At 42.2% G+C, this 23,688-nt stretch overlaps 2 protein-coding genes and 1 long non-coding RNA gene across 5 annotated transcripts; 2 read left to right on the top strand and 1 right to left on the bottom strand.

Moving 5' to 3' along the window:
* Positions 1 to 831: 831 nt before the first annotated feature.
* Positions 832 to 4,313, top strand: LOC144708028 (endoglucanase 9-like). The gene is made up of 6 exons (XM_078581324.1): positions 832 to 1,291; positions 1,357 to 1,664; positions 2,433 to 2,894; positions 2,989 to 3,124; positions 3,520 to 3,692; positions 3,784 to 4,313. The coding sequence occupies exons 1-6, from the start codon at positions 910 to 912 to the stop codon at positions 4,180 to 4,182; spliced, it is 1,860 nt and encodes a 619-aa protein (XP_078437450.1). The 5' UTR covers positions 832 to 909; the 3' UTR covers positions 4,183 to 4,313.
* On the bottom strand, positions 4,018 to 4,599 carry LOC144708038 (uncharacterized). The gene is made up of 2 exons (XR_013582625.1): positions 4,475 to 4,599; positions 4,018 to 4,391 (listed from the first exon to the last, which is right to left on the bottom strand). It is a non-coding gene; the product is annotated as an uncharacterized LOC144708038 (long non-coding RNA).
* A 315-nt stretch (positions 4,600 to 4,914) lies between these two features.
* On the top strand, positions 4,915 to 23,270 carry MOR1 (ARM repeat superfamily protein). Of its 3 annotated transcripts, none has more exons than XM_078581315.1 (54): positions 4,915 to 5,101; positions 5,493 to 5,598; positions 5,779 to 5,902; positions 6,078 to 6,157; positions 6,248 to 6,425; positions 6,504 to 6,568; positions 7,150 to 7,232; positions 7,331 to 7,413; positions 7,486 to 7,599; positions 7,816 to 7,935; positions 8,156 to 8,258; positions 10,708 to 10,844; positions 10,971 to 11,036; positions 11,113 to 11,215; positions 11,306 to 11,346; positions 11,727 to 11,798; positions 11,874 to 11,975; positions 12,071 to 12,176; positions 12,302 to 12,502; positions 12,592 to 12,692; positions 12,796 to 12,903; positions 12,995 to 13,100; positions 13,216 to 13,295; positions 13,380 to 13,529; positions 13,601 to 13,676; positions 13,764 to 13,888; positions 13,965 to 14,075; positions 14,156 to 14,305; positions 14,388 to 14,462; positions 14,552 to 14,633; positions 14,768 to 14,880; positions 14,958 to 15,059; positions 15,151 to 15,225; positions 15,973 to 16,068; positions 16,155 to 16,256; positions 16,336 to 16,437; positions 16,595 to 16,777; positions 16,854 to 16,965; positions 17,549 to 17,625; positions 17,719 to 17,798; positions 17,876 to 17,941; positions 18,024 to 18,153; positions 18,259 to 18,381; positions 18,446 to 18,523; positions 18,620 to 18,778; positions 18,910 to 19,068; positions 19,147 to 19,244; positions 19,329 to 19,485; positions 19,575 to 19,691; positions 20,231 to 20,326; positions 20,405 to 20,476; positions 20,554 to 20,791; positions 21,179 to 21,434; positions 22,947 to 23,270. In XM_078581315.1, the coding sequence occupies exons 1-53, from the start codon at positions 4,939 to 4,941 to the stop codon at positions 21,430 to 21,432; spliced, it is 6,000 nt and encodes a 1,999-aa protein (XP_078437441.1). In that variant the 5' UTR covers positions 4,915 to 4,938; the 3' UTR covers positions 21,433 to 21,434; positions 22,947 to 23,270. The 3 variants fall into 3 exon arrangements, with proteins under 3 accessions (XP_078437441.1, XP_078437432.1, XP_078437424.1); XM_078581306.1 differs by lacking the exon at positions 22,947 to 23,270 and adding an exon at positions 21,902 to 22,594; XM_078581298.1 differs by lacking the exon at positions 22,947 to 23,270 and having other exon boundaries at positions 4,916 to 5,101; positions 21,179 to 21,637.
* The last annotated feature ends 418 nt before the right edge of the window (positions 23,271 to 23,688 follow it).

The following is a 23,688-nucleotide window of genomic DNA, read 5'->3' as shown; positions in this document are numbered from 1 at the left end:
ATTGTACTTACGCCCATCTGCTTTCTCTCTCCTCTATATTGCCCTAGAAAACATAGAAAAATCCATATTAAAAAAACATTAATTTTTTTCGTCTGGGGCAAGGGACGGGACGATTTTTTTTTGAACGGGACAAATCTGGCAGACTCGGGATGCGGACGAAATATTTCATCCGCGGATGAATCCCTGGAAGGGACGATTCGGACGAATCTAAAAATTTACGGACACCGGACAGGACAAAATTCGTTGCATCCCGTCCGTCGTCCGCGTCCTGGTTGATCCGGAACTATAGTGATGACTTAAAACGACCCAAATAAAATGGGACAAGGGACGTGGACGAAAACCAACCAGAACGACCCAGACGTCCCGTCCCGCTCAGTCCATCATCCACGTCCTGTCACCGAGGTGGTTACCAAACGGGACGTCTTAAGACGACCCAAATAAAACGGGACGTGGGACGAGGACGAAAACCTCTGGCAACCCCCGAACAAGCCATCCCAGACCCGCTTCCCAGACGGGACAATTTCAGACGACCCAAATAAAATTGGACGAGGGACGGGACGAAAGCCAGACAGAATGGGCAACGGCCCAGACGTCCCGTCCCGGACAGTGGTATCAGGACAAACGCCCAACGACTCCCGGCTAATTGGGCCGGCCCATTACCAGAAGTCACCGTCGGCAGGTCACCATAGTTGACGGCTGTCGTCGCAAACGGTAACCCCGGACGCCCCACATCGCGCCACGACCCCCACCCGAACCGGCGCCAGCTCATCAGTCACCACCCACTATCCTTTATTTCCCCTCTGCGCCCCGCCGACGCCCACTCCCCCCCCCCCATCTCCTCCCACTCCCCCCCTCTCTGAAGAAGAAGACCCCAGCGGCGCCGCCCTCCGCCGTCGGATCGGATCCGAGATGAGCATGTACGGCCGAGATCCGTGGGGGGGCTCGCTGGAGATCCACGCGGACTCGGCGACGGACGACGACCGGAGCCGGAACATGGATCTGGATCGCGCGGCGCTGTCCCGGCAGCTCAACGAGACGCAGCAGAGCTGGCTCCTCGCCGGCCCCGGCGACAAGGCCAAGAAGAAGAAGAAGTACGTCGACCTCGGCTGCCTTATCGTGAGCCGCAAGATCTTCCTATGGACCGTCGGCCTTCTCCTCGCCTGCGGCCTCCTCGCCGGCCTCATCACGCTCATCGTCAAGACCGTGCCGCGCCACCGCCCGCACCGCCCCCCGCCCGACAACTACACCGTGGCTCTCCACAAGGCCTTGATGTTCTTCAACGCCCAGCGATGTCCGTTCTCTCCAACGCCCCCCATTTTACTTAATTTTTAATTTTTTTTTTTAATTTTGCTGCAGCGGGGCCGATTCCGAAGCATAATAACGTGTCCTGGCGGGGCAACTCCGGGATGAAGGACGGGGTCTCTGACGTGGGCTTTCATAGGAACTTGGTCGGCGGCTTCTACGACGCGGGCGACGCTATCAAGTTCAACTTCCCCATGTCCTTCGCCATGACGATGCTCAGCTGGAGCGTTATCGAGTACAGCGCCAAGTATGAAGCCGTCGGGGAGCTGGACCACGTTAAGGAGATCATCAAGTGGGGCGCGGACTACATTCTCAAGACCTTCAACTCCTCCGCTGACATCATCGACCGCGTCGCCTCTCAGGTAATCCTTTTTTTTTTTCTTTTTTTGATGTTTATTATTTTCTTACTCGCAAGTTGCGATCTGCATCTGGGAAATGGGGAAAGTTTTCTGTTTTGCCTTTTTATATTGATGATCCCTCTTGATCAGTGTTTGGGCCAAGTCTGGGAGATAGGCCTAGCTTTTTGTGAACTGGTGATTTGGATCCCATGTGGCTTTCATGCGGTTGTCTTGTGATGCTTCCTCTTGGTCAATGTTTGGGTTAAATTAGTGGTACTTCATCTTGAATTTTGTGCCAAATCAGGGAGATAAACCAAGCTTTTTCTGAATTGATGATTTGGATCCCATGTGGTTTTTATCCAGCTGTCTTGTGATGCTTCCTCTTGATCATTGTTTGGGTTAAATTAGTGGTACCTCCTGTTGGATGTTTTTGGACCAAGTCTGGGAGATAAGCCAAGCTTTTTCTGAATTGATGATTTAGATCCCATGTGGTTTTCATCCAGATATCTTCTGATGCTTCCTCTTGATCAATGTTTGAGTTAAATTAGTGGTACTTCATCTTGAATGTTTGGGCCAAATCAGGGAGATAAGATTTGGATCCCATGTGGTTTTTATCCAACTGTCTTTTGATGCTTCCTCTTGATCAATGTTTGGATTAAATTAGTGCTACTTCCTCTTGAATGTTTGGACCAAATCAGGGAAATAAACCAAAGTTTTCCTGAACTCACGCAGCTGTCTTGTGATGCTTGCTCTTGAATTTTCTGACTGAATTATTGTCTTGGGCTTCTCCAGGTTGGGTCTGGGAACACGGCGGATGGCGATGGGTCCCCGAATGATCACTACTGTTGGGTGAGGCCAGAGGATATCGATTACCCACGCCCCGTTTTCGAGTGCAGCAGCTGCGCCGATCTCGCCTCCGAGATGGCGGCGGCCCTCGCGTCGGCCTCCATCGTCTTCAAGGACAGCGAGACTTACTCGAAGAAGCTTGTTCATGGCGCCGACACGCTCTGGAAGTTTGCCAGGAAGCAGCATGGCATCTACAGCCCGCGTGGGAGCGAGGCGTCCATCTTCTACAACTCGTCCAGCTTCTGGGACGAGTACGTGTGGGGCGGCGCCTGGATGTACTTCGCCACCGGCAACTCGTCTTATCTTTCCCTGGCTACGCATCCGACGCTCGCGAAGCACGCCGGGGCGTTCTGGGGCGGGCCGGACTACGGCGTGCTGAGCTGGGACAACAAGCTTGCCGGGGCTCAGGTTCAGTGGAATCATCAGTTTTTTCTTTGATGTTCTGTTTGATTTTGGAGATGGAGCTTGTAGAGCGTTTTTCTCATCCTATTCTTGATTGCAGGTTCTCTTGAGCAGGCTGAGGTTGTTCCTGAGCCCAGGGTACCCTTATGAGGAGATCCTCAAGACTTTCCACAACCAGACCGGCCTTGTCATGTGCTCCTATCTTCCTATGTATTCCTCCTTCAACAGGACCAAAGGTGAGATTCTTCGGTACATGAAGATTCAGATAAATTGACTTAACATCAATATTCCGATGAATCGACTTCTTAACATGAATATTCAGATGAATTGACTTCGTAACATGAATATTCAGATGAATAGACTTTGTAACGTGAATATTCAGATGAATAAACTTTTTAACATGAATATTCAGATGAATTGACTTCGTAACATGAAGATTCAGATGAATTGCCTTTATAACATGAATTTTCAGGTTTTCTGAGAAAAACAAGAAGATTCAGATGAATTAACTTCTTGACATGCAGATTCAGATGAATTGACTTCTTAACATATGAATTGACGTCATACTATGATAATTTAGACGAATTGACTTTGTTACAGGAAAATTCCGCTGAACCTTGTTTTCTCGCAGGAGGTCTAATCCAGCTGAACCATGGAAGGCCGCAGCCCCTTCAGTATGTGGTCAACGCTGCTTTTCTGGCATCTGTGTTCAGTGATTATCTGGACGCTTCGGACATACCCGGCTGGTACTGCGGCCCAGATTTCTACCCCACCAGCGTTCTTCGAGACTTTGCCAAGACTCAGGTGATGTTCTTGCCCGAAAAGGCTCAATACCATGAATTTCAATTCAAAATCAGAGAATCCAATCCCTGAAAATTCCTTGTTTCTGTTCCAGATCGACTATATACTGGGGAAAAATCCAGAGAAAATGAGCTATGTGGTTGGATACGGCCCCCGCTACCCCAAGCATGTTCATCACAGAGGCGCGTCGATCCCGAAGAACGGGGTCAAATACGGCTGCAAAGGGGGGTGGAAGTGGAGGGACACCCCAAAGGCAAATCCCAACACGATCATCGGGGCTATGGTGGCGGGACCAGACAAGCACGATGGATTCAAAGACGTGAGATCGAACTACAACTACACTGAACCAACCTTAGCCGGAAACGCCGGCCTGGTCGCCGCGCTTATCTCCTTGTCGGGAGAGGCCGACGGAATCGACCAGAACACCATCTTCTCCGCCATCACGCCAATGTTTCCAACTCCTCCTCCGCCGCCAGCCCCGTGGAAACCTTGATCTCTCTTTCCCTCTCTCCAGCCGAGTCCCTAGTTTTCGCGGATCCCTTCCCATCGCCTTGATCATGTGTATGTATAATATGTCAAACTGATTGAGTTTGAGATAATTATTTTTACCTCCTCCCGTTCAAATACACGCCTTCCACTCGATTCATCCAGATCGTCAACAAACACCGTTCCGCTAAAAGTCGGCATCGGACGATAGCCAATCTAGAGTTTACCGACGATAATTTACGACGGTAAGCGACTAGATCTCAGCCTAGAATGAAAAATCTGAGGTAATTATTTCGTACCTCATCGCGATCCCTCAGCCAGTTCGATCATCTTCCAGATTTGTCTCTACTCGCGATCGACGAAATCGAAGAAATCAACGAAAGTTCTTCAGTCCGCAGGGTGAATATCGACCGACGCTTCGAACTTGTAAAGCCTCGCTGTCACGGAAACAGTATATATACACTGTAACCGAGCCCGGAAGATTTCCGCTAGTCCTTTGGGAAGGGTTCGTTATCCGGTTCCTGGCCGGCAGCAACGCCCGACGCCGCGACGGCCCCGTAATGGACCACGATAACGGTCGGACCGTTGGCGCATCCCACCCGGGGAAAATTTGAAAAGAAAAGGTTTTAACGCCACGTCCCCCTCGTGTTCGTTCGCACGTGACCACGGGAGGTGGGACCCAGAGCTTTCGCACGTGCAAGCCCCCTTCCCAAATCGTATTTCATCAGCAGTCTCTCCTCCCTCTGGTTCTGGAGGTGTTCAAATGTCGACGGAGGATGAGAAGCTGTTAAAGGAGGCGAAGAAGCTGCCCTGGGACGAGCGATTGCTCCACAAGAACTGGAAAGTCCGAAATGATGCTAACATTGACCTCGCCGCGCTCTGCGATTCGATCACAGATCCCAAGGATCCCCGCCTTAGAGATCTTGGTATTGTTGTCGCTTTTTTTTGTTTTTTAATGCGCTCAGCAGCGCGCCTGAGGCTTCCGTGGCGTGATCTCACTGATATTACGCTGGTTTTTGTCGAGATTTATGTGTTTGTGGATTTGTTGGATTTGATGTTGCCGGAAGAATATAGTTCTGACGTGGAGGATGAGTTTTCCGGTTGCATTTTGGTAAATCGTGATTTTAGCTCGCGTTTTGTGCTAGGAAATGTCCGGGGGAAGAAGAAATTCCCTTCCTGTTTTAGGTTTTGTTTCGGCCTAGGGCTTTGCATGATCATGTGCTTTTTTCTGAATTTCTACCTCATTCAAGTGGTAGGAACCGCAGCCTTAGCTACCTTATTCATGTTTTGTGCTTGATGTTTTTTTTAATGGGACAGGGCCCTTGTTCAAAAAGACAGTCGCGGATTCCAATGCTCCAGTTCAGGAAAAAGCCCTCGACGCTCTTATTGCATTCTTACGAGCTGCAGATTCAGATGCTGCGAGGTAATTTTTGTTCTATACTACGTCCTTTGATATTTTTTTCCTTTCACAAATTTCGTGAATACAACCTTTTCTTCCTGAATACCTCGATTTAGGGCCAACGAATTCCCCGCCACTATCATATAATATTCATCTCTACTTGGTGATAGATAAACCATCCGTGTTTCTTTGATCTCTCCACAGATTTGCGAAGGAAGTTTGCGATGCCATTATCGCCAAATGTCTTACTGGTCGTCCGAAGACTGTGGAGAAGGCACAAGCCGTATTCCTTCTTTGGGTAGAACTAGAGGCAGTAGATGCGTTTCTGGTAAGGGCCTCGCTGATCTTTCAGTTGAACGATGGACAGTTTCTGATTCATAATGCGGTCTCTGTATTCTTTGATTGCCCTGAAAAGTCGATCTTTTATTTTGAGACTATAAGCTAGCTGCATTCAATTGAGGATAAATTATATTCTCCTCAACTATATATATTCTTTTCTCTAGGAAACGATGGAGAAAGCGATAAAGAATAAGGTAGCTAAGGCTGTGGTACCTGCCATTGATGTCATGTTCCAGGCACTTAGGTATTCAAAATGTTGAGTATAGCTCGTAGTAGATTGTTTTTTCTTTCTCTTTCTGCTTCTGACATGTTGTCTTCGTGCGTGAATCTGTAGTGACTTCGGTTCTAAAGTTGTCCCTCCGAAGAAGATATTGAAAATGCTTCCTGAACTTTTTGATCACCAAGATCAGAACGTTCGTGCATCTTCCAAGGGGCTAACTCTTGAACTCTGTCGTTGGATTGGTAAAGATGCTGTGAAATCCATCCTTTTTGATAAAATGCGTGATACGATGGTGAGAATTAATTTTAAATAACTATCATTTGTATCTTTTTCTTGAAACTAACTTGCCCCTTTTGGAAAATGTGTGAAGAAAAAAGAGCTCGAAGCTGAGCTTTCAAATGTTACGGGTATTGCAAAACCTACCCGTAAAATAAGGTGAGCCTTCCAAGGCTTCTTGTTGTCGGATTATCCCCTCTCGTGCTCCAGTCTTTTTCTTTACATTGTTTTGTCTTAGTTATTTGCTGAATTTCATATTTAAAATGTAAATTAGGGAACTTCCTTCTCGTCGTTTCTATTTGTGGGAGTTCTTTTCCCACAAATGCTTAGATTGTTGTGAAACTACCTTAATGTCACTAGGCTTCAAAGATATGACGCGGGTTTTCTTGAGATGGAAAATCTGCGATGGGGTTCGGAATAATTTTTTTTGAAATTTGGAACTGTGATCACATGGGAGTTCTAATGGGTCCGGTACAGTAATGTGCTGATACTAGTATATGGAGTTCGGAATATAGCCTGGTCATCACGTGAAGGATGTATTCAGGGATCCTAATCATGGATCTAGTCATCAATTTATCTTTGGAGCCTTTTTTGTTAAGGCAGTTTTAATTCTTGTTTTGCATGTTATTGAGATAATGTTGTTCTTGTTGATTTCAAACAATGCAATGCTCGTATGTTCCACATTATTCCGCGTCATATTTAAAATATTTAATAGCATTTCTGGTTGGTGCTTTTTCTAGATCGGAGCAAGATAAAGAGATAGAGGAAGAAACAATCGCTGAAACATCTGTTGCAGGTCCATCTGAAGAATCTGTTGCGGAAGGTTGAATGTTTAAAGAGCTGACATCTTACATTTTCCTATGGGTAAAATTATCTGCAAAAGGATCAGGATTTCTAATTTTGTGCTATGTGAGTATGCAGAGACTGTAGTAGATGAATATGACCTTGTTGACCCTGTTGATATATTGGGTCCTCTTGAGAAGTCTGGATTTTGGGACGGAGTGGTTAGTCTCCTTTGCTTCTCAAATATAGTTAACTTTGCGGCCATCATCTTCTCACATCTCTTCTTACTTCAGAAAGCCACAAAATGGTCGGAGAGGAGGGATGCTGTGGCGGAACTTACCAAGCTTGCTGCAACAAAAAAGATTGCAGCTGGGGATTTTTCTGAGGTTGCTCGAACCTTGAAAAAGGTAAGCCTTTTCTGGTCATGTTTTACCTGACATGTATACATGAGGGCAGTGTATTATTATTTTCTTTTTTCATCGGATTTTTTGGAAGGAATTTTCGTTTTTCATTATAAAATGCTTTTGTCATTTTGTTGGTTTTCTGTGCATGTTGGAGTCTCCTATATTTTATGTATTTATCTTTACGTGAAACCTCCACTGAATCTTTATCCGCTATGGCAGCTTGTAACAGACATCAACATAGCTGTTTCTGCAGAAGCTGTCCTAGCAGTCGGAAATTTAGCCAGAGGGTTAAGGAATCACTTTTCGGGGAGCGCACGTTTTCTGTTGCCCACATTGCTTGTGCGTAAATTACTCTCCTATTCATGATTTCCTATTACTGAAACTGGTACTGGTGTCGTAGCATACACATTTTTCGTTGAGATCTTTTTTGATTCTCCACAAAAGTTCTTGTCAATGTGCGGGTATGTTCCCCATGTTTTTCTCCAAGTATCTTCCTGGAGAAGCTACTGCTTATGTTTGCACTGCTTATGTTGACCGTTGGGGTCCTTTATTTCTACAGGAAAAGCTTAAAGAAAAGAAGCAAGTTTTGTCCGAAGCTCTAACGCAAACTCTTCAAGCCATGCATAAAGCTGGTTGTTTCACGCTTGCAGATGTTATTGAAGGTATGGAAATCAACCCTTGTTTTATCCCCGATATTCTTTAGGCTATTGAGCCTTTCAATTATCTTTCTTCTTTTAAACTAGTTTTCTTATTTGGGTTAGTGCCATGTAATATCTTCAAGCTCTACATCATAGATCCCTATTTTTTTTTTCTTCGAGTTTTGAGAGATATTTCTCCATGTCTGGTCTAGGCATCTGGCAGCATTTTATCTCATTAGTTTCTGTGATCTCTTATGCTGTGTCCAGAGTATCCCAACCGTCGGGTCACCATTTTTCTGCTTTGTTGGGTCACCATTTGGCTTGTGTTTTTTTTTACAATCCCATTGGAGATCTACCGAAAATCAAGAAAAGATGAGGAAGATAGGAGGAACGAAGATAGAAGAAGAAGAAGAGAAATTAGAATGATCTAGGCCTCAAGAAATTCTGAATTGGGAGTTCTTGCCCTCACGATAAGCAGATACAGCTCATGTAAAGAAACCGCAAAATATCTTTCATGAAAAGTTGTCTGTAATGGGCTTACAAGGGGGTATCATAACTCCAGGATTTTCATGAATTGGTTATTTTCTCACCTAAGGCTCAGCTGTTGACTGAGCCTTGTCGATCAGGTCTTCTGTGATGAGTCCTTATCACAACTCTAAAAATACTTTTGTAGCCTTTTCGTGTTTTGATCCTTAAATTTTTATTTGATGAAATCGTTTTTGATGGTAATATCATAAAACCTTTTTTGATATCTGTTTTAGGTGAATATTACCAGTCTCTTGCGCAGTTAGAGCCATCCAAAGATCTTTGCCTCTAATGGAAACTTTAGGACATACCTGGATGGTTGATTGGTCTTGATTTCCCTGGCAGATCCTCGTGTAGACCTTCCGAACAGAAAAAAGGAGCGCCTATCCAAACCCATCCGTCTTGTTCTCCCTGGCTTGGGCGGCACTGAATCAAGGGTTGTTGCATGCCCAAGAAATTCGCCACCCTCTGGTCAGACAGGGTACCATCTACCCTCAGATTCCTTGTGCTGTCCCAACATTCCCCCACTGTGGCATTGGGGCATCTGGCCAGTGCATAGAGCGGCGGGAATGTCTCTCTCAAAGGGCCATCCAAAGACCACTGGTCCTTCCAAAAGCAAAATAGGGAGCCATCTCCTAGTTGAGCAGAGAATGGACTTTATACTTTTATCAAATTATTTTTAGGGCCAGGTTTTCTAAGACCATGGGATTTCTCTATTCCTTTTTGGTAATTTCAACGTTTTCGTATAATTTGTATTTATTAGGACCTTTTGGGTATTGATCCTCTGGGATTGGTAGTCAGGGGTTCGATGTGCCAGTATAAGGGTTAGGCTGTCCAGTTGTCCAAACCAACTTGTGGTTGACTTCACAACCTGGCCAAGATGGCAGATGGGGGGTAGAGTCGACTTGAGGTTGGGCTGACCAACCAATCCTGACCAGGTCGTGACAAAACATAGCACATATAATTGGATGTGTATCACCTTGCTCATTTCCTTGAATTTATTTCCTCAATAGTGTCTCCTATAAGATGGGATCCAAACTAGCAGCTTTATCCCCATTTGCTCATCACTGATTGAGCGATTTGATGTTGGAAACAACATCAGGGATTTGAAAGCCAACATTCATTGGAAAAGGTAGACTATTAGAAAAATTGTTGGGGAATAAGTTAAGACTATCCTGTTGGTCTCCTGGAACTACTGGCAACCCTATCTGTCACCCTATGTCAGATTATTTTAGTTTTAGTCCGTTATTAATTTAGTAAGTAAGCCATAAGTGGCTCACTATCCTGTTTTTCTATTCTGTTTCCCTGTTGGTGGCTCTCGTGAGTTGTCACGAATTCTCCACGTGAGAGAATATATGAATTTGGTTTTAAGTTCACCACTTGGTTAGAGCCAGTATTTAAACTGGAGAATCTTAATTAAAAATTAATAAGTTCTTTCCTGCACCTTAACTCGCTCTTATTGGTTGGTGGCACTGGAGGAGTCTGCTCATCACTGTTCTTGGTTATTTCTGACAGCCTCCTTTATGGACATGTGCCCTATCTGTATTCTATCCGAGGGCTGAGAGTTTAGGGGTTTATAATTGGTAATAAATGAGGAAGGTCAAGGAAAAAAGTGTTTCTCTTTCCGTTGGGTTTTCTCAGATTTAAGTGATTTTATGGGATGCATTACATAATTTAGTGCCTACCTTGCTGTTAGTCAAAGGATTGTTATTGGCTGTGTTTTTGAGTTTGGGTTCATGTTGGCATAGCAGCTGTTAAGGCTCGTATGTCGGCTTACATTTTCTTCGGCATTTACTTTTGAACTGAAATGAGGTTTCTGACATGCTGTAACAACATTTTATTGTCACATTTTTTTTTGAAATATATTTATTGTCACATTTTATGATCTCATACTTCGCTGATAGAGACTTTACACTCAATCTCCGATTCTACAAATTTATCCATGCAGATATTAAAGTTGCCGTGAAAAACAAAGTTCCGCTTGTGCGATCCTTGTCTTTAAATTGGGTGACATTTTGTATCGAGTCAAGTAACAAAGCTGGAGTTCTTAAGTTTTACAAGGAGTATGTTCCTATCTGCATGGAGGTCAGAGCAAACCTTTATCATTCATGGTCTTTATTTCTGTAGGCCCTGATTCTCTTTACATTTAGATTGGTTTGGAAGAAATTTTGCAACTCCCTTGTGCATCTTGTATTTATTCTGCATTTCCAGTGTCTAAATGATGGGGCCCCGGAGGTCAGAGATGCAGCGTTTGCAGCTTTGGCGGCTATTGCAGCGGTCTCACCTTCTCAGACTCTTTCCTCTTTTCTCTGTTAAGCCAAAAGAGGCACTCATGATGGCTCTTCGTTTTCAGGTGGTTGGTATGAAACCGTTGGAAAGATCTTTGGAGAAGCTTGATGACGTCAGGAAAAAGAAGTTATCAGAAATGATGGGGACCTCTGGGGGAGGTCAAGCTGGTATAATATGAATTCTAGTCATTTTCTTTATAAATTTCTTTGAAGGTATGTACATAGTTTGTCCTGATGTTTGTTCTATCTGTCTTATAGTTTTATCTACAAAAACTGGTGGTCCCGTAGCCTCAAATGAGGTAGGCTTCCCTTCTCCCTCTCATGATTAGGGTTGAGTTTTTTCTGTTTCAGAAAAATGTTGATGTTTCTTTGTAGCTCAGACTCCGACCACATGCATCTAGTGACTTGCTTTCTGTGCATGTCTCGCACTTTTTAGTTATTCTGTTATTAATTTTCAAGGGACAGAAATGTTATCATGTAGAGATTCTCCAAATTTCAGTAGTCAGCATCATGATCATGGATTTTTACGATTTCATAGTTTGAGATCAGCCATTTGATGTATTTCAGTCTTTCAAAATAAAATTTACGATGTTCTTCAGTTTTGATTACCTGGTTTTTTGTGATTTCGCTTTTTTAATTACTGTACTTTTTGACGTAACATAATTCTTTCTATCAATAGGCAACTATGGCCTCTCTTAGCAGAAAATCTGCAGCAAGTATGCTTAGCGGAAAGAAGCCTGCTCAGATTGTTGTGAGTCCCATAATATTTTTCACGTGAAGTTCTATGATAGACTCCATAACTGTTCGTGGTTTCTTGTCTCTTTAGTTAAATAACAAAAAGAGTGGCGCTGCTAAGACAAATCCAACGAAAAAAACTGAAGGAGCAGGGCAGTCAAAGGCGCCATCCGCTGAATTTGAAGATGTTGAGGTAGATTCAGTTCTACTTGATATGGAACAACCTGTCATATTACTTTGTTTACCTGACATCCACCTAATTAACTAAACTTCTTTGTTTCATTTCAGCCTTCAGAAATGAGTCTTGAAGAAATTGAAAGTAGAGTTGGATCCATTATACCACCAGAGACAATCTCCCTATTGAAGAGCGGAGTCTGGAAAGAACGGCTTGAAGGTGCAGGAATTTAATGTTCTCTCTGTGTTCTCTCTTATTATTTTTCCTTGCCACAGCTTGGCTTTGAGAAATTTATACCTGAAATGTTCCTCTATTCTCTGACCGTAAGTTTTGTATTTTTGCAGCCATGGGTTTGCTTAAGCAGTCCATTGAAGCCCTTGGTGAAATTGACCAATCAGCTGAGCTCTTGATTCGTCTTGTCTGTGCCATCCCTGGGTGGGCTGAGAAAAACGTTCAGGTCCAACAACAAATGATTGAAGTTATTACATACATTGCCTCCGCCGTCAAGAGATTTCCCAAACGATGTGTTGTTCTTTGCCTTCTAGGTAAACCGGTCTATTTGGCAATTATTAGAACAAAGTGAGGGTCTAATTGAATTTAAGAATTTTACTCTACACTTTTTATTTACCCTCAGGCATAAGTGAACGAGTTGCTGACATCAAAACACGGAACCAAGCAATGAAATGCCTTACATCATTCTCTGAAGCAGTTGGTCCTGGTTTTGTTTTTGAGCGGGTAAGTGATGGGTCTTTTTATGTCGACCTCGCACTTTCATGTTGACTTCGAGCTCAGTGGCTGTTACCTTTCAGCTTTCCAATGCTGACCGTTTATTTTCCAGATGTATAAAATTATGAAAGAACATAAAAATCCCAAAGTCCTCAGTGAGGGAATTCTATGGATGGTATCTGCAGTTGAAGATTTTGGCATTTCTCATGTGAAGTTAAAGGTGCATTTATCATTTCCAACACTGCATCTTACCCACTTCGCTCATGTATGAGCAATAACTTTATAGTTCAAAAAAAAAAAAATCTTTCCAGGATTTGATTGACTTCTGCAAGGAGACGGGACTTCAATCAAGTGCAGCAGCCTCAAGAAATTCCACAATCAAGCTCATTGGTCTATTGCACAAGTTTGTTGGTCCAGGTATTTGGATAGTTTTATAGGACCTCGCGGATGACATAGCTTACAATCAGTGGCTGGACAAATATTATCATCCACCTGCCTCATTGTTTAATATTCTTAACGGCTAATATTGCAGATATTAAGAACTTCTTGTCTGATGTAAAGCCTGCGCTTCTTAGTACGTTGGATGCGGAGTATGAAAAAAACCCATACGAGGTAAAGCCTTTTAAATAAAATCATTATGGAGTTATGACAATAACTTTCATAGTTTTAGTTACATTTTGATCTTTTTCTTGACAGGGAGCTGCTGCACCGCCAAAGAAGACAGTCAAAGGATCTGATTCTGTATCACCATCAACAGCTGGGGGGCTTGATGGCCTGCCTCGCGAGGACATCAGTGGAAAGATAACACCGACTCTCATAAAGAACCTGGGTAGCTCTGACTGGAAGGTAATTACACAAGAAGTTCCCTAGTGAAATTCAAGGTGACATAATCTGAAGTGAAATCCGGGCTTACGCAGGTTCGCTTGGAGTCAATTGAGTCTGTTAACAAAATTTTGGAAGATGCCAACAAACGCATTCAACCTAATGGGACCAGTAGGAGATTTAATTATGATATAGGGCCTTATCATTCCTCTTGGTATCAATATGAACTCTTATTGAATGGTCTTTGGTTTCTTACAGCTGAGTTGTTTTCGGCCCTCAGAGCTCGCCTGTATGATAGCAACAAGAATCTAGTGATGGCAACGTTGACTACACTTGGTTGTGTAGCGTCTGCCATGGGAATGGCTGTTGAGAAAGCCAGCAAGGTAATATTTCTGCTCGTGCATTTCCTTGCGTGGTGGGGAACCTAGTTCTGGAGCATTCTGACAACATTTCTGCCAGGGAATCCAATCTGATATCTTAAAATGTCTTAGCGACAATAAGAAACAGATGAGGGAATGCACATTGAACGCATTGGATTCATGGGTTTCAGCTGTTCAACTTGATCGAATGGTTGGTTTTTCCTTGCGTTTTGTACAAAGTTAGCCCTTATTCGACTCCTTATGGACTCATTTACTTTTCTGCAATTTTAGATTCCATACATTACAACTTCCTTGGTGGAGGGGAAGCTTAGTGCGGAGGGAAGAAAAGACCTTTTTGATTGGCTGTCGAAGCATCTTTCGGGCCCAGTTGACCCATCTGAAGCGTTGCACCTGTTGAAACCTACTGCTGCTTCTTTGGCTGTACTTTTTGCAGACTTTCCTTCTTATATTATTTTTTTGAGTCAAAAATTGGGTTGTGACGCTTATGTTTTCATGCATGAAGGACAAATCTGTAGAAGTTAGAAAATCTGCCGAGGTAGCATTTTCTGAGGTGTTGAGGATTTGCGGCCAAGAAATGGTTTAGTCTCAACTCAGTGTTTTTATTCAGAACTGTCATGCAGGCCTGAAATGAAATCCTAACACGATTCCTGAATCACTTGCATTCAGGTGACGAAGAATATTAAGGATTTACGTGGGCCAGGCTTATCTCTTGTTGTTGAACGATTTAAACTGTCTGGCTTCTCCCAAGGTTCTTTCATCATTATACATCCATTGTATTGCCCCTATTTGTTAATATGATTAACCGATGTGAATTCTATTTGAAATATGCAATTATGACTGTGAGTTCCTTGGGATATCATTGCTACATTTTTATTCTTTCAGATGGATTAGAGTCTGTGAGATCGTCTAGCGGTTTGGCTTCTAAAGCCCACACAAAGACTGGTAAAGCGGGATCAGTCGGTGGCCTTGAACGTGGATCAAAAATTGGAAGCAGGGTGACACATTCTCATCTATCTTTCTTTTGTCTTGTATTCATGGCATATTATTTGCTGAAATATCTCAAATTGGTCAGAGGGCCATTCCAACGAGGGTTTCCAAGTCTGATTCAGTGACATCTGTTCAAGATATTGCCCTTCAGTCTCAAGCGTTATTCAACTTAAAAGATTCATTCAAGGTGATCAAGAACATAGGGTTTACGTTGCAGATTTGAATTACCATTTCTAACTCATGTTTATCGCTCAACTTTTGTTGGATGAAACCAACAGGAAGATCGGGAAAGACTGGTTATTCGTAGATTTAAATTTGAGGAACCAAGGCCTGAGCAGATTCAAGACCTTGAGGTTGGAGATTTTTTTTAATCGCAGTGTCACGTATTCCATCTCTGACACATCGTCCATAACTATTGAGCGAGTCATAAAAAATTTCGAGGGCCAAGAAAGCTGCATTATTTCATCATAGATTATTCCTTTGTCTTCTATGTCACTTACAACTTCGTTGTGAAAGTTCTCTTGTCCTTGTTAATTGATTCACTTTGGTAAATATTTAGTGGATAACACGACCTCAATCACTTGACCTGGCATGCAATGGGTCGTAGTCTGCTCCACCATATTGTGCTTTGGTCTGTTGTACTTTCAATGTGAAGGAGGTTTTTTTGTTGTTGGCGTTAATCTGTCCATCCCTCATCTCCGTTTGTAACTATGATTACCCTTTTCCAAATTTGGCATACTCCTCGGCCAGTTTCTGCAGCTGCCAAGTTATCGTGTTGTGGAATATCCATTCATTGAATTTTCGTTTATGGTACTGGGCGTCAGGAATTTCTTTCGGCTTTTGCATTTGCATTAATAGATCTTTTGACCAATCGATTAGCTCATGGATTTGGCCGCATGTCTCTCTGAAAAAAAATTACATGAACGTCTTATGCTCCTAAGATCACTCTCTTGTCGAAATTATGTGAAGTTGATACAGTTGAGGGTCATATATCTTTTCTGGGTTTTGATCATGCAATTTTAACTATGTCATGTTCAAGTCTTTTAATCCGACAATTATTGGGCTGTGGGCTAATGTTGTGACCTTTGAATTCATCGTAGTATGACATGGCGAAGTATTTTAGGGAAGATCTTTATAGGCGGCTTCTAAGCGCAGACTTCAAGAAACAAATTGACGGGCTTGAAATTTTGCAGAAGGTAAAGCACTCCATATCCGTGTTATCTGATTTTGATCAGCCTACTTCGATTTTATCTTTCTGTAATATCTTGTACCCTTATTACAGGCACTTCCTTCCAACTCAAAGGAAGTAATAGAGATTGTTGACATAATTTTGCGATGGTCTGTTTTACGATTCTGTGAATCAAATACAACCTGCTTGCTGAAGGTAATGTCATTTTCCTCTAATTCTTTTTGTAGTATTCTCCTCATAATTTTCTCACGGTAGTCCACTAATTATTGTACAGGTGCTAGAGTTTCTCCCAGAACTCTTACATGTATTGAAAGGTGAGGGCTATGCTCTCACAGAACCAGAAGCAGCCATATTTCTTCCGTGCTTGATAGAGAAGGTTCAGTTCTGGCTTAGTTTTCTATTCTAAATTGCTTTCTTCTGCTTTCTATCATTGTTTGTGTGTTTCTTTTTGTCAATAAGTTCATTCTTACGTCCCCTTCTCTGTTTAATTTACTTTTTGTTGCCTGATTTTCATTTTATGTTTGGTCTTTCAGTCTGGGCATAACATTGAAAAGCTGAGAGAGAAAATCCGAGAACTCACGAAGCAGATTGTTCTTGTTTATCCCTCATCAAAATTATTCCCTTATGCCGTGGAGGGTCTGAAGTCGAAAAATAACCGCACTCGAATTGAAAGTGTGGAACTCGTTGGTTTTCTGATTGATCATCATGGAACCGAGGTAACTACATTATTTAGGTATCCTTCCCAAACGCCAGATAGAGAGAGATTTAATATGACACCATTCCTTCTGTCAGATAAGTGGCCAGTTCAAGTCTTTGCAACTTGTTGCTGCTTTAACAGCAGAGCGTGATGGAGAACTTAGGAAAGCTGCTTTGAATGCATTGACCACGGCTTACAAAATCCTTGGTACATTTTTTTAGCTCATTGTAGTTCGATTTGTACTCAATTGGTCCCATAAAGTAGAAAATGCTGGCTCAAAAATGTATTCCTTTTCACTGTGTTCTTATGAATAATCCAAAAGCGTTTCTTCTTAGTATATCTCTTCTTCATACGTTTTTTAGTTCATTACAGTCAAGATCAGTACATTCCCGGTCTCATTAAACACTGTTTTTTTTATTTTAAAAAATGAAACACTGTTTGTAAAAACACTGGTTTGTACTGTGTTCTGATGATTAATCATTGAAGCATTTTTTTCACACCAACGACAAATGATAACTCGTCATGATTTGCGTTTTCTTGAATGAATACCAAACATGTGTCTGGGTCATGTTAAGTGTAACTGTGTCACCTGGCGTCATTCACGTTCATGTCTTTCAAAACACATGATTTCATCGTTGCAGGCCCCCAAGATCGGTCTCGAGTTATCATTCATTTCTTTCAAAACAAAATCTTTCACTTCTTTTAGAATTAAACACTTTTTATTTTTTATGCTTGAATCTAACACATTCATAAACAATGGTTTATTGTGACTAATTGTTGGTCTTGTTAGGCGATGATATCTGGAGATATGTTGGAAAATTATCGGATGCCCAGAAAAGCATGATGGATGATAGATTTAAGTGGAAGGTATGTTCTAATTTTTGGTGCTAGCCAGTTCGTTAATAGTTCTCTTTTTTGCTTTATAAGAAATGCATGATTTATTGTTGCCATTCTAATCAGGCTCGGGAGATGGATAAGAGAAGGGAAGGAAAGCCTGGAGATGCTAGGGTGGCCTTGAGGCGCTCTATTCGTGACAACGGGTCCGCTATGTTGCTCTTTATTGTGTATTGATGCATTTCTAATAATTTTTACTTCTATAATTTTTTTGATTTTTCAGATTAGATGTAGCAGAGCAGAGTGGAGAACTTTTCCCACGTCCTGTGATGCCATCCGCCTTGCCCAGGTTAGCTATTTCTCATTTTGGCTTCATGTTGTTCTAGCTCAAGTTTGTGTTTTCCCCTTAAATTTTTACAAAACATTTGTAGTGGAAGGGATGTGGGTTTTGGTGAACGTGAAACGGACCAGCCTCTGATGTCTAGATCACTAGCTGCTGTAAATGGACCTTTGGATTGGCGCGAAGCCTTAGACCTCATTTCCTCAGGTTCTCCTGAACAGGTAGCTCTACTGTCGAATTATTTTTTCTCAAAAAAATGAACTCCTATCCGTCGTTTTTTAAATTTCTAGAAAACACCTGAACCATTTATTCTGGTTTCCTTGCAGTCGGTTGAAGGCATGAAAGTCGTGTGCCACGAACTTACTCAAACAGTGTCCGATCCAGATAACAGCATATGGGATGACCTCCTTAAAGAGGCAGATAAACTTGTATCATGCCTGGCGAATATGGTAATTTTTTTTTTCCGATTTCCCACGCGTGTGAAGCATATCGTTATAATCTCAAGGTTGGCAGGTTCCAAAGACCTTTGGATTTATCCTTGCTGGAGCGTCGTCCAGATCCTGCAAATATGTTCTCAACACTCTCATGCAGGTAAGCGAATCTGGGGTGCTACTTTTTAGCTTTTCATAAAGCTTAATTAACTTTTGTGAAATCTTGATTTTATTTAATTTCTGTTGGGTCGTCCAGACTTTCCAGATCAAGAGACTTGCTCATGCCGTACGGGAGCGCACCCTTGATAATCTAATTACCGAACTTCTTATGTGGCTCCTTGATGAAAGGGTCCCTTTGATGGATGATGGCAGTCAACTCTTGAAGGCCCTCAACGTCCTGATGCTTAAAATACTGGTTAGAGAGAAAACTAAGATCTCTGTTATTTTTTTGTTTTCTTAAAAAGAAAAAAGATCTCTGTTATTTTTCTCGCTTGTTTCTTTTTTGTGCACTTAAACCACTTGACTCATTTTTGTTCCTTGATACAGGACAACGCTGAGCGAACTTCTTCCTTCGTTGTGCTGATTAGTCGGCTGAGACCACTAGATCTTTCAAGATGGCCGTCGCCTCCCTCCAACGAAAATATCACCACTCGTAATCAGAAGTTCTCTGAGCTCGTAGTTAAATGCTTAATTAAACTGACAAAGGTGCGTTTTCTTGTTTAATTTTCAGTTCTTTGCCACTGATGCCCCTGACAGCTATTTTATCAATGAAATTATTTCTAGGTCCTTCAAAGTACAATCTTCGAAGTGGATCTTGATCGCATTCTTCAGAGTATCCATGTGTATTTGCAAGATTTGGGCATGGAAGAGATCCGGAGAAGGTGAACCCTTGCTTTCTTGGGTATACCCTAGCTTTCTCGTCTACTTGCCCTGGATCATAATTTTCTGAATGACATTTCATGCAGAGCTGGCGCCGATGATAAGCCACTAAGAATGGTGAAAACTGTTCTTCATGAACTTGTAAAGATCCGTGGAACAGCAATTAAAGGACATCTCTCCATGGTTCCGATAGACACAGAGCCGCAGCCCATTATTCTTGCATATATAGACCTAAATCTTCAGGCAAGCTTTCTCTTATATTGTTCCAAAAACAAGTTAATTGGTCCATGGCTGTGTGCCCAACGACTTCATCCTATTTTCTCGAACTGCAGACACTTGCTGCAGCCAAAATGCTGACGCCGTCTATGTCGATGGGCCAGAGCCATTGGGGTGATTCTGGTTCGAATAGCCCAGCTCCAAATACGCATTCTGCCGATGCACAGCTGAAGGTAAATTTTTTTTTGCACCCTTTCGTTCGAATTAATTTGGACACTGCTGTTAGGGTTTGGCGTCAAGGATGATGGGTGAATGAGGAGGCTAATAATGACTGTGATGACCAGTGGATGGGGATAATGATGGTGGATGAGGACGAAAAATTATCATTCTCATCTTTATATCCGGCTTCCAAGAGTCATTGTTGCCAATTTCACCATCATCTTTCAATATATGACGATTTATTGTCGTCATCATCCGGTTTCCAAGGGACGCCACCATCTTCGTCATCCATACATTCCAAGTTAAGATTCAGGATTTGGTTATGATGATGCCATCATCGTCCTTGTCTCCAAGGAATGTCATCATCATTATCATTGTCATCCATCTGTTGAATTTGTCATCATCATCATTGTTGTCAGTCGTTGAAGTGACATATGGATGATAAAATTTAGGGATGCCAGCTACGAATTCATTACCCTTTGTGGCAGAACTAAATTCAATGTGGACAATATTTACTCACGTAGCATCTGGATTTTGCCGTTTTCTCTCTCAGCAAGAGCTTGCTGCAGTATTCAAGAAAATAGGGGACAAACAGACATCTTCGATTGGTCTGTATGAGTTGTATCGCATCACCCAGCTATATCCCAAGGTTAGAGATTTTCTAGAATCGACTATTTACTTTATGCCTTGGTTCTCAGCCTATCCTCTTCTCCTTGTTTCTGTACAGGTTGATATTTTCTCGCAGCTCCAGAATGCCAGTGAGGCCTTCCGTACGTACATTCGGGAAGGCCTTGTTCAAGTAAGTTGAAACTTTCTATCTCTATTTCTCTCTCTTAATTTTCATTAGAGGTTGCTTTCTCACATAACATGATTCAGATGGAGAAAAACTCTGCGGCGGGAAGAACGCCGACGAGTCTGCCTCTCTCTACCCCACCTCCTCTCTCTCTAACAGTCCCCCCCAGTGCTGCTCCCCTGTCACCGGGGCACTCTAAATTCCAGAGTTCAAAAACCTATGGAGAAGACAACCACAGCACTGTGGAGTCCGAAGAACCCGTTTCCTCGCATTTGAAGCTTCAGCAAGGAGAAGAGCATAACGATAGGAACATCCCCCCCGGTTAGTCTCCTTCTTATGCGTACTTTTTTTGGTATTTTCTTCATATGATGTCATAACCGGATGAACTGATGAAGAAGATACTTCATTTACATATTTAGGAATAGTAACACATGGTTCGACTACCGAGACAGAAAAGTTTTTTGCTTTTTACTGCTGTTATGATATAAAAAGAGGATTAGTTGGTTCCTGATAGTCATTGGGACTGGTGGACGATGACCATAATTCGCCATTATCATCCACAGACCATAATTCGTCTCGTAGAAACCAGAAGAGGGTGAATCTTCATCATCATCCCATAGAGGATCATCATGATTGATGCTAAATCTTTAAGTCATTTCTTTACTTTGTCTCCATAAATCTTGACACAAGTTTGGGTTGATTGTTCAGTCACTCCGGGGACATTAGACGCGATTAGAGAGAGAATGAGGTCAATTCAAGAGGCGGCAGCGGCGGAGAGCATGGAAAATCTTAACAGGCCCTTGTTATACGTCAACGGCAGTGGGTTTTCGGGACGGCAACAGGTCGGCAGTCGCAGCGATGGCGAACTGCCTGTAGTCCTGCCCATGGATGAGAAGGCCTTGTCTGGACTTCAGGCTCGCATGGAGCGGCTTAAAAGCGGGACTATTGAACCCCCTCTGTAGAGGTCAGTACTTCAAACATTCTTCTTCTTCTTCTTCTTCTCCTTCCTGTAAGTGGAGGATTCCTTCTGCTTCGGCCGTTTTGAATGCTGCAACAGGCTTACAGTGGTGAGTCATCCTTAGTTTTTCTTGGTTGGTTTGTTTGTAAATGGTGTAATCTTCTATTCTCGACGGTGTTTAAGAAGAAAGCCTTCTTTCCTGCTGAAAATATCACCGTTATATCTATCTGTTCTGTTTTTGAATTCGTGATGACGGGCGATTTTGATGGTTGCACGTTGTTTACGAGATCCCATCATTTCTTTGGCAGATTTACTTGTGTTAGATGTCTCTGGTTTATTATTTCTGGATGAAGTTTCATTTTTTATGGCAGCTAATGTTTGATTGTTCTCTAGTTTAATGATCAGAATGAATCCTTCAAGAACTAGCAGGGAAAAGTAATTTTCAGAAGAACATTTGGTCTATTTGGCTGTAGGAAATGGCGCGTCCTCAACGGGACTGTGAGATATAGTTCTTCGTATCTCCTGTCCCGTCACACATCCATTGGTTTTACAAAAGGTCCTCACATCCCATCCTCGTCCTGTCACTGGACGGTGTCTCCATCACACATGAAGAAAGGTGATACGAACGAGTATTTTTTTAAAGGAGTCTCGATCCCTCTCTCTCCCTCTCCCTCTAGTGGTTTCTCTTTCTCTCTCTCTTTCTCTTTTCCTCTCTCTGTCTCTCTTTCTTTTCATTCTCTCTCTTCTTGCAATCTTTCTATCTTTCATCATTCAATGATCTGTCACCACCGTCATCCGTCCTGTCACGTCACCCATCAGAGACTAATTATTGACATGTCATCCATCACTAGTAAAGTCACATCATTCGTCACCGTCTCAAAATGTCATCCTTCACCGTCACATCATCTGTCATACCTCTGTAGTCACATCATTTGGTGTTCCCTATCTAATGGGAATACTAAAACACCTCAGACTAACGTTTCCTACGATATCTCATGCAATAGTGAGGAGTGAACGTCTCTTATTGGCAAAGATAGTGAGAGTTTTTCTTTTCTTTGCGCTTTCTTTTCTCATGAAAAAGCCAAGGAAAGTATTATTGTACTCATATTTACGCATAACTTTTCTTTTGCAGTTTTATTTACGAATCTTAGTTTCCAGCTTGATAAGTATTTGATGTTGATAAGTAAAGTAAAAGCACAGGGGAAGGTAGTTCCTATCAAATTGTGTAGTGGGTATAAAAATGAAGTGTATTGCCCTTCTTGTCTTTGAGGGTTGTTGTGAACAGTTTTAGAGTTCACATTAATTTCTTTTCCCTTGTTTCTGCTTTGTTACTGCTGTTTTCTTCATTGTTTCTTTCAGTTTGCATGTAGATCAAAATAATTTTATGGTACGTCTTGGCATGAAATCTGACTCAGAAAGGGGGAAAGTCTATTTAGTAGTATAAGAAAAGAGTGTCATTCCCCCTGTTTGGGTATTCCCACCAAAACTCTAATACTGAAAAAACTTGCCTTTGTAAAGCGTACAAATCCATGGAATCAAAGAAATGAATCAGAAGAAGGCGCAAGTTTCTGAGCGAGAGATGAAGATGAATGGTATGATTCATCAACTTGGCTGTTCACGAGCAATAAATGAAGATAAATTTGACAAGAAGTCAATTCAAATTAAGATTCATGTTACCAAGTCCACGAGGATGAAGATGAAGAAAAGGTCTAACTTGAGTGTTAACCATTTTGTTGTGGAGCCATCCTTGAGAGAATTGGAGGTCCAACTTTTGATTGTATGATCTCAAAACATGGGGAAGAATTAATAGATTTTTTGGCTGTGAATTATTTTTAGGAGATGACTTTGGCTTTTTGTGTAGTCTATACTCAAATGGGAAAAATGGACATTCATAAATATCAAATATCATAATGTCTAGACGGGATAAATAATAATTTGGATAAATCAAGTATGTATGGAGAGTAGGGTTTGTCAAATGTCAACTGACACATCTTTCATCATGTTGCCGGAGGCGCGACGAAGGATGGATGCCCAATGGACGACACAATGGAGTAGTTGTGGAGAATGAGGTGATGGCTATGGACAGGTGGTGTGACAGGATTGCCTGTCATCAATGACAGTGGAGATGACTTTTTTAATGATTAAAATCAGGGAAAAAACGACATTTTTAATTTGGACAAATGAGACATCTGGTGCTCATAATAAAAGAACTTAAAAGTGAAAATAGTTTAGAATACTCTACAACGTTTATGAAATTTGA

The sequence above is a fragment of the Wolffia australiana genome, chromosome 1 (genome assembly GCF_029677425.1).
Source record: "Wolffia australiana isolate 7733 chromosome 1, ASM2967742v1".
Taxonomy (NCBI): Eukaryota; Viridiplantae; Streptophyta; class Magnoliopsida; order Alismatales; family Araceae; genus Wolffia; species Wolffia australiana.
Note: the sequence above shows the minus strand (reverse complement) of the source record. Positions and strands in the feature narration are given on the sequence as shown.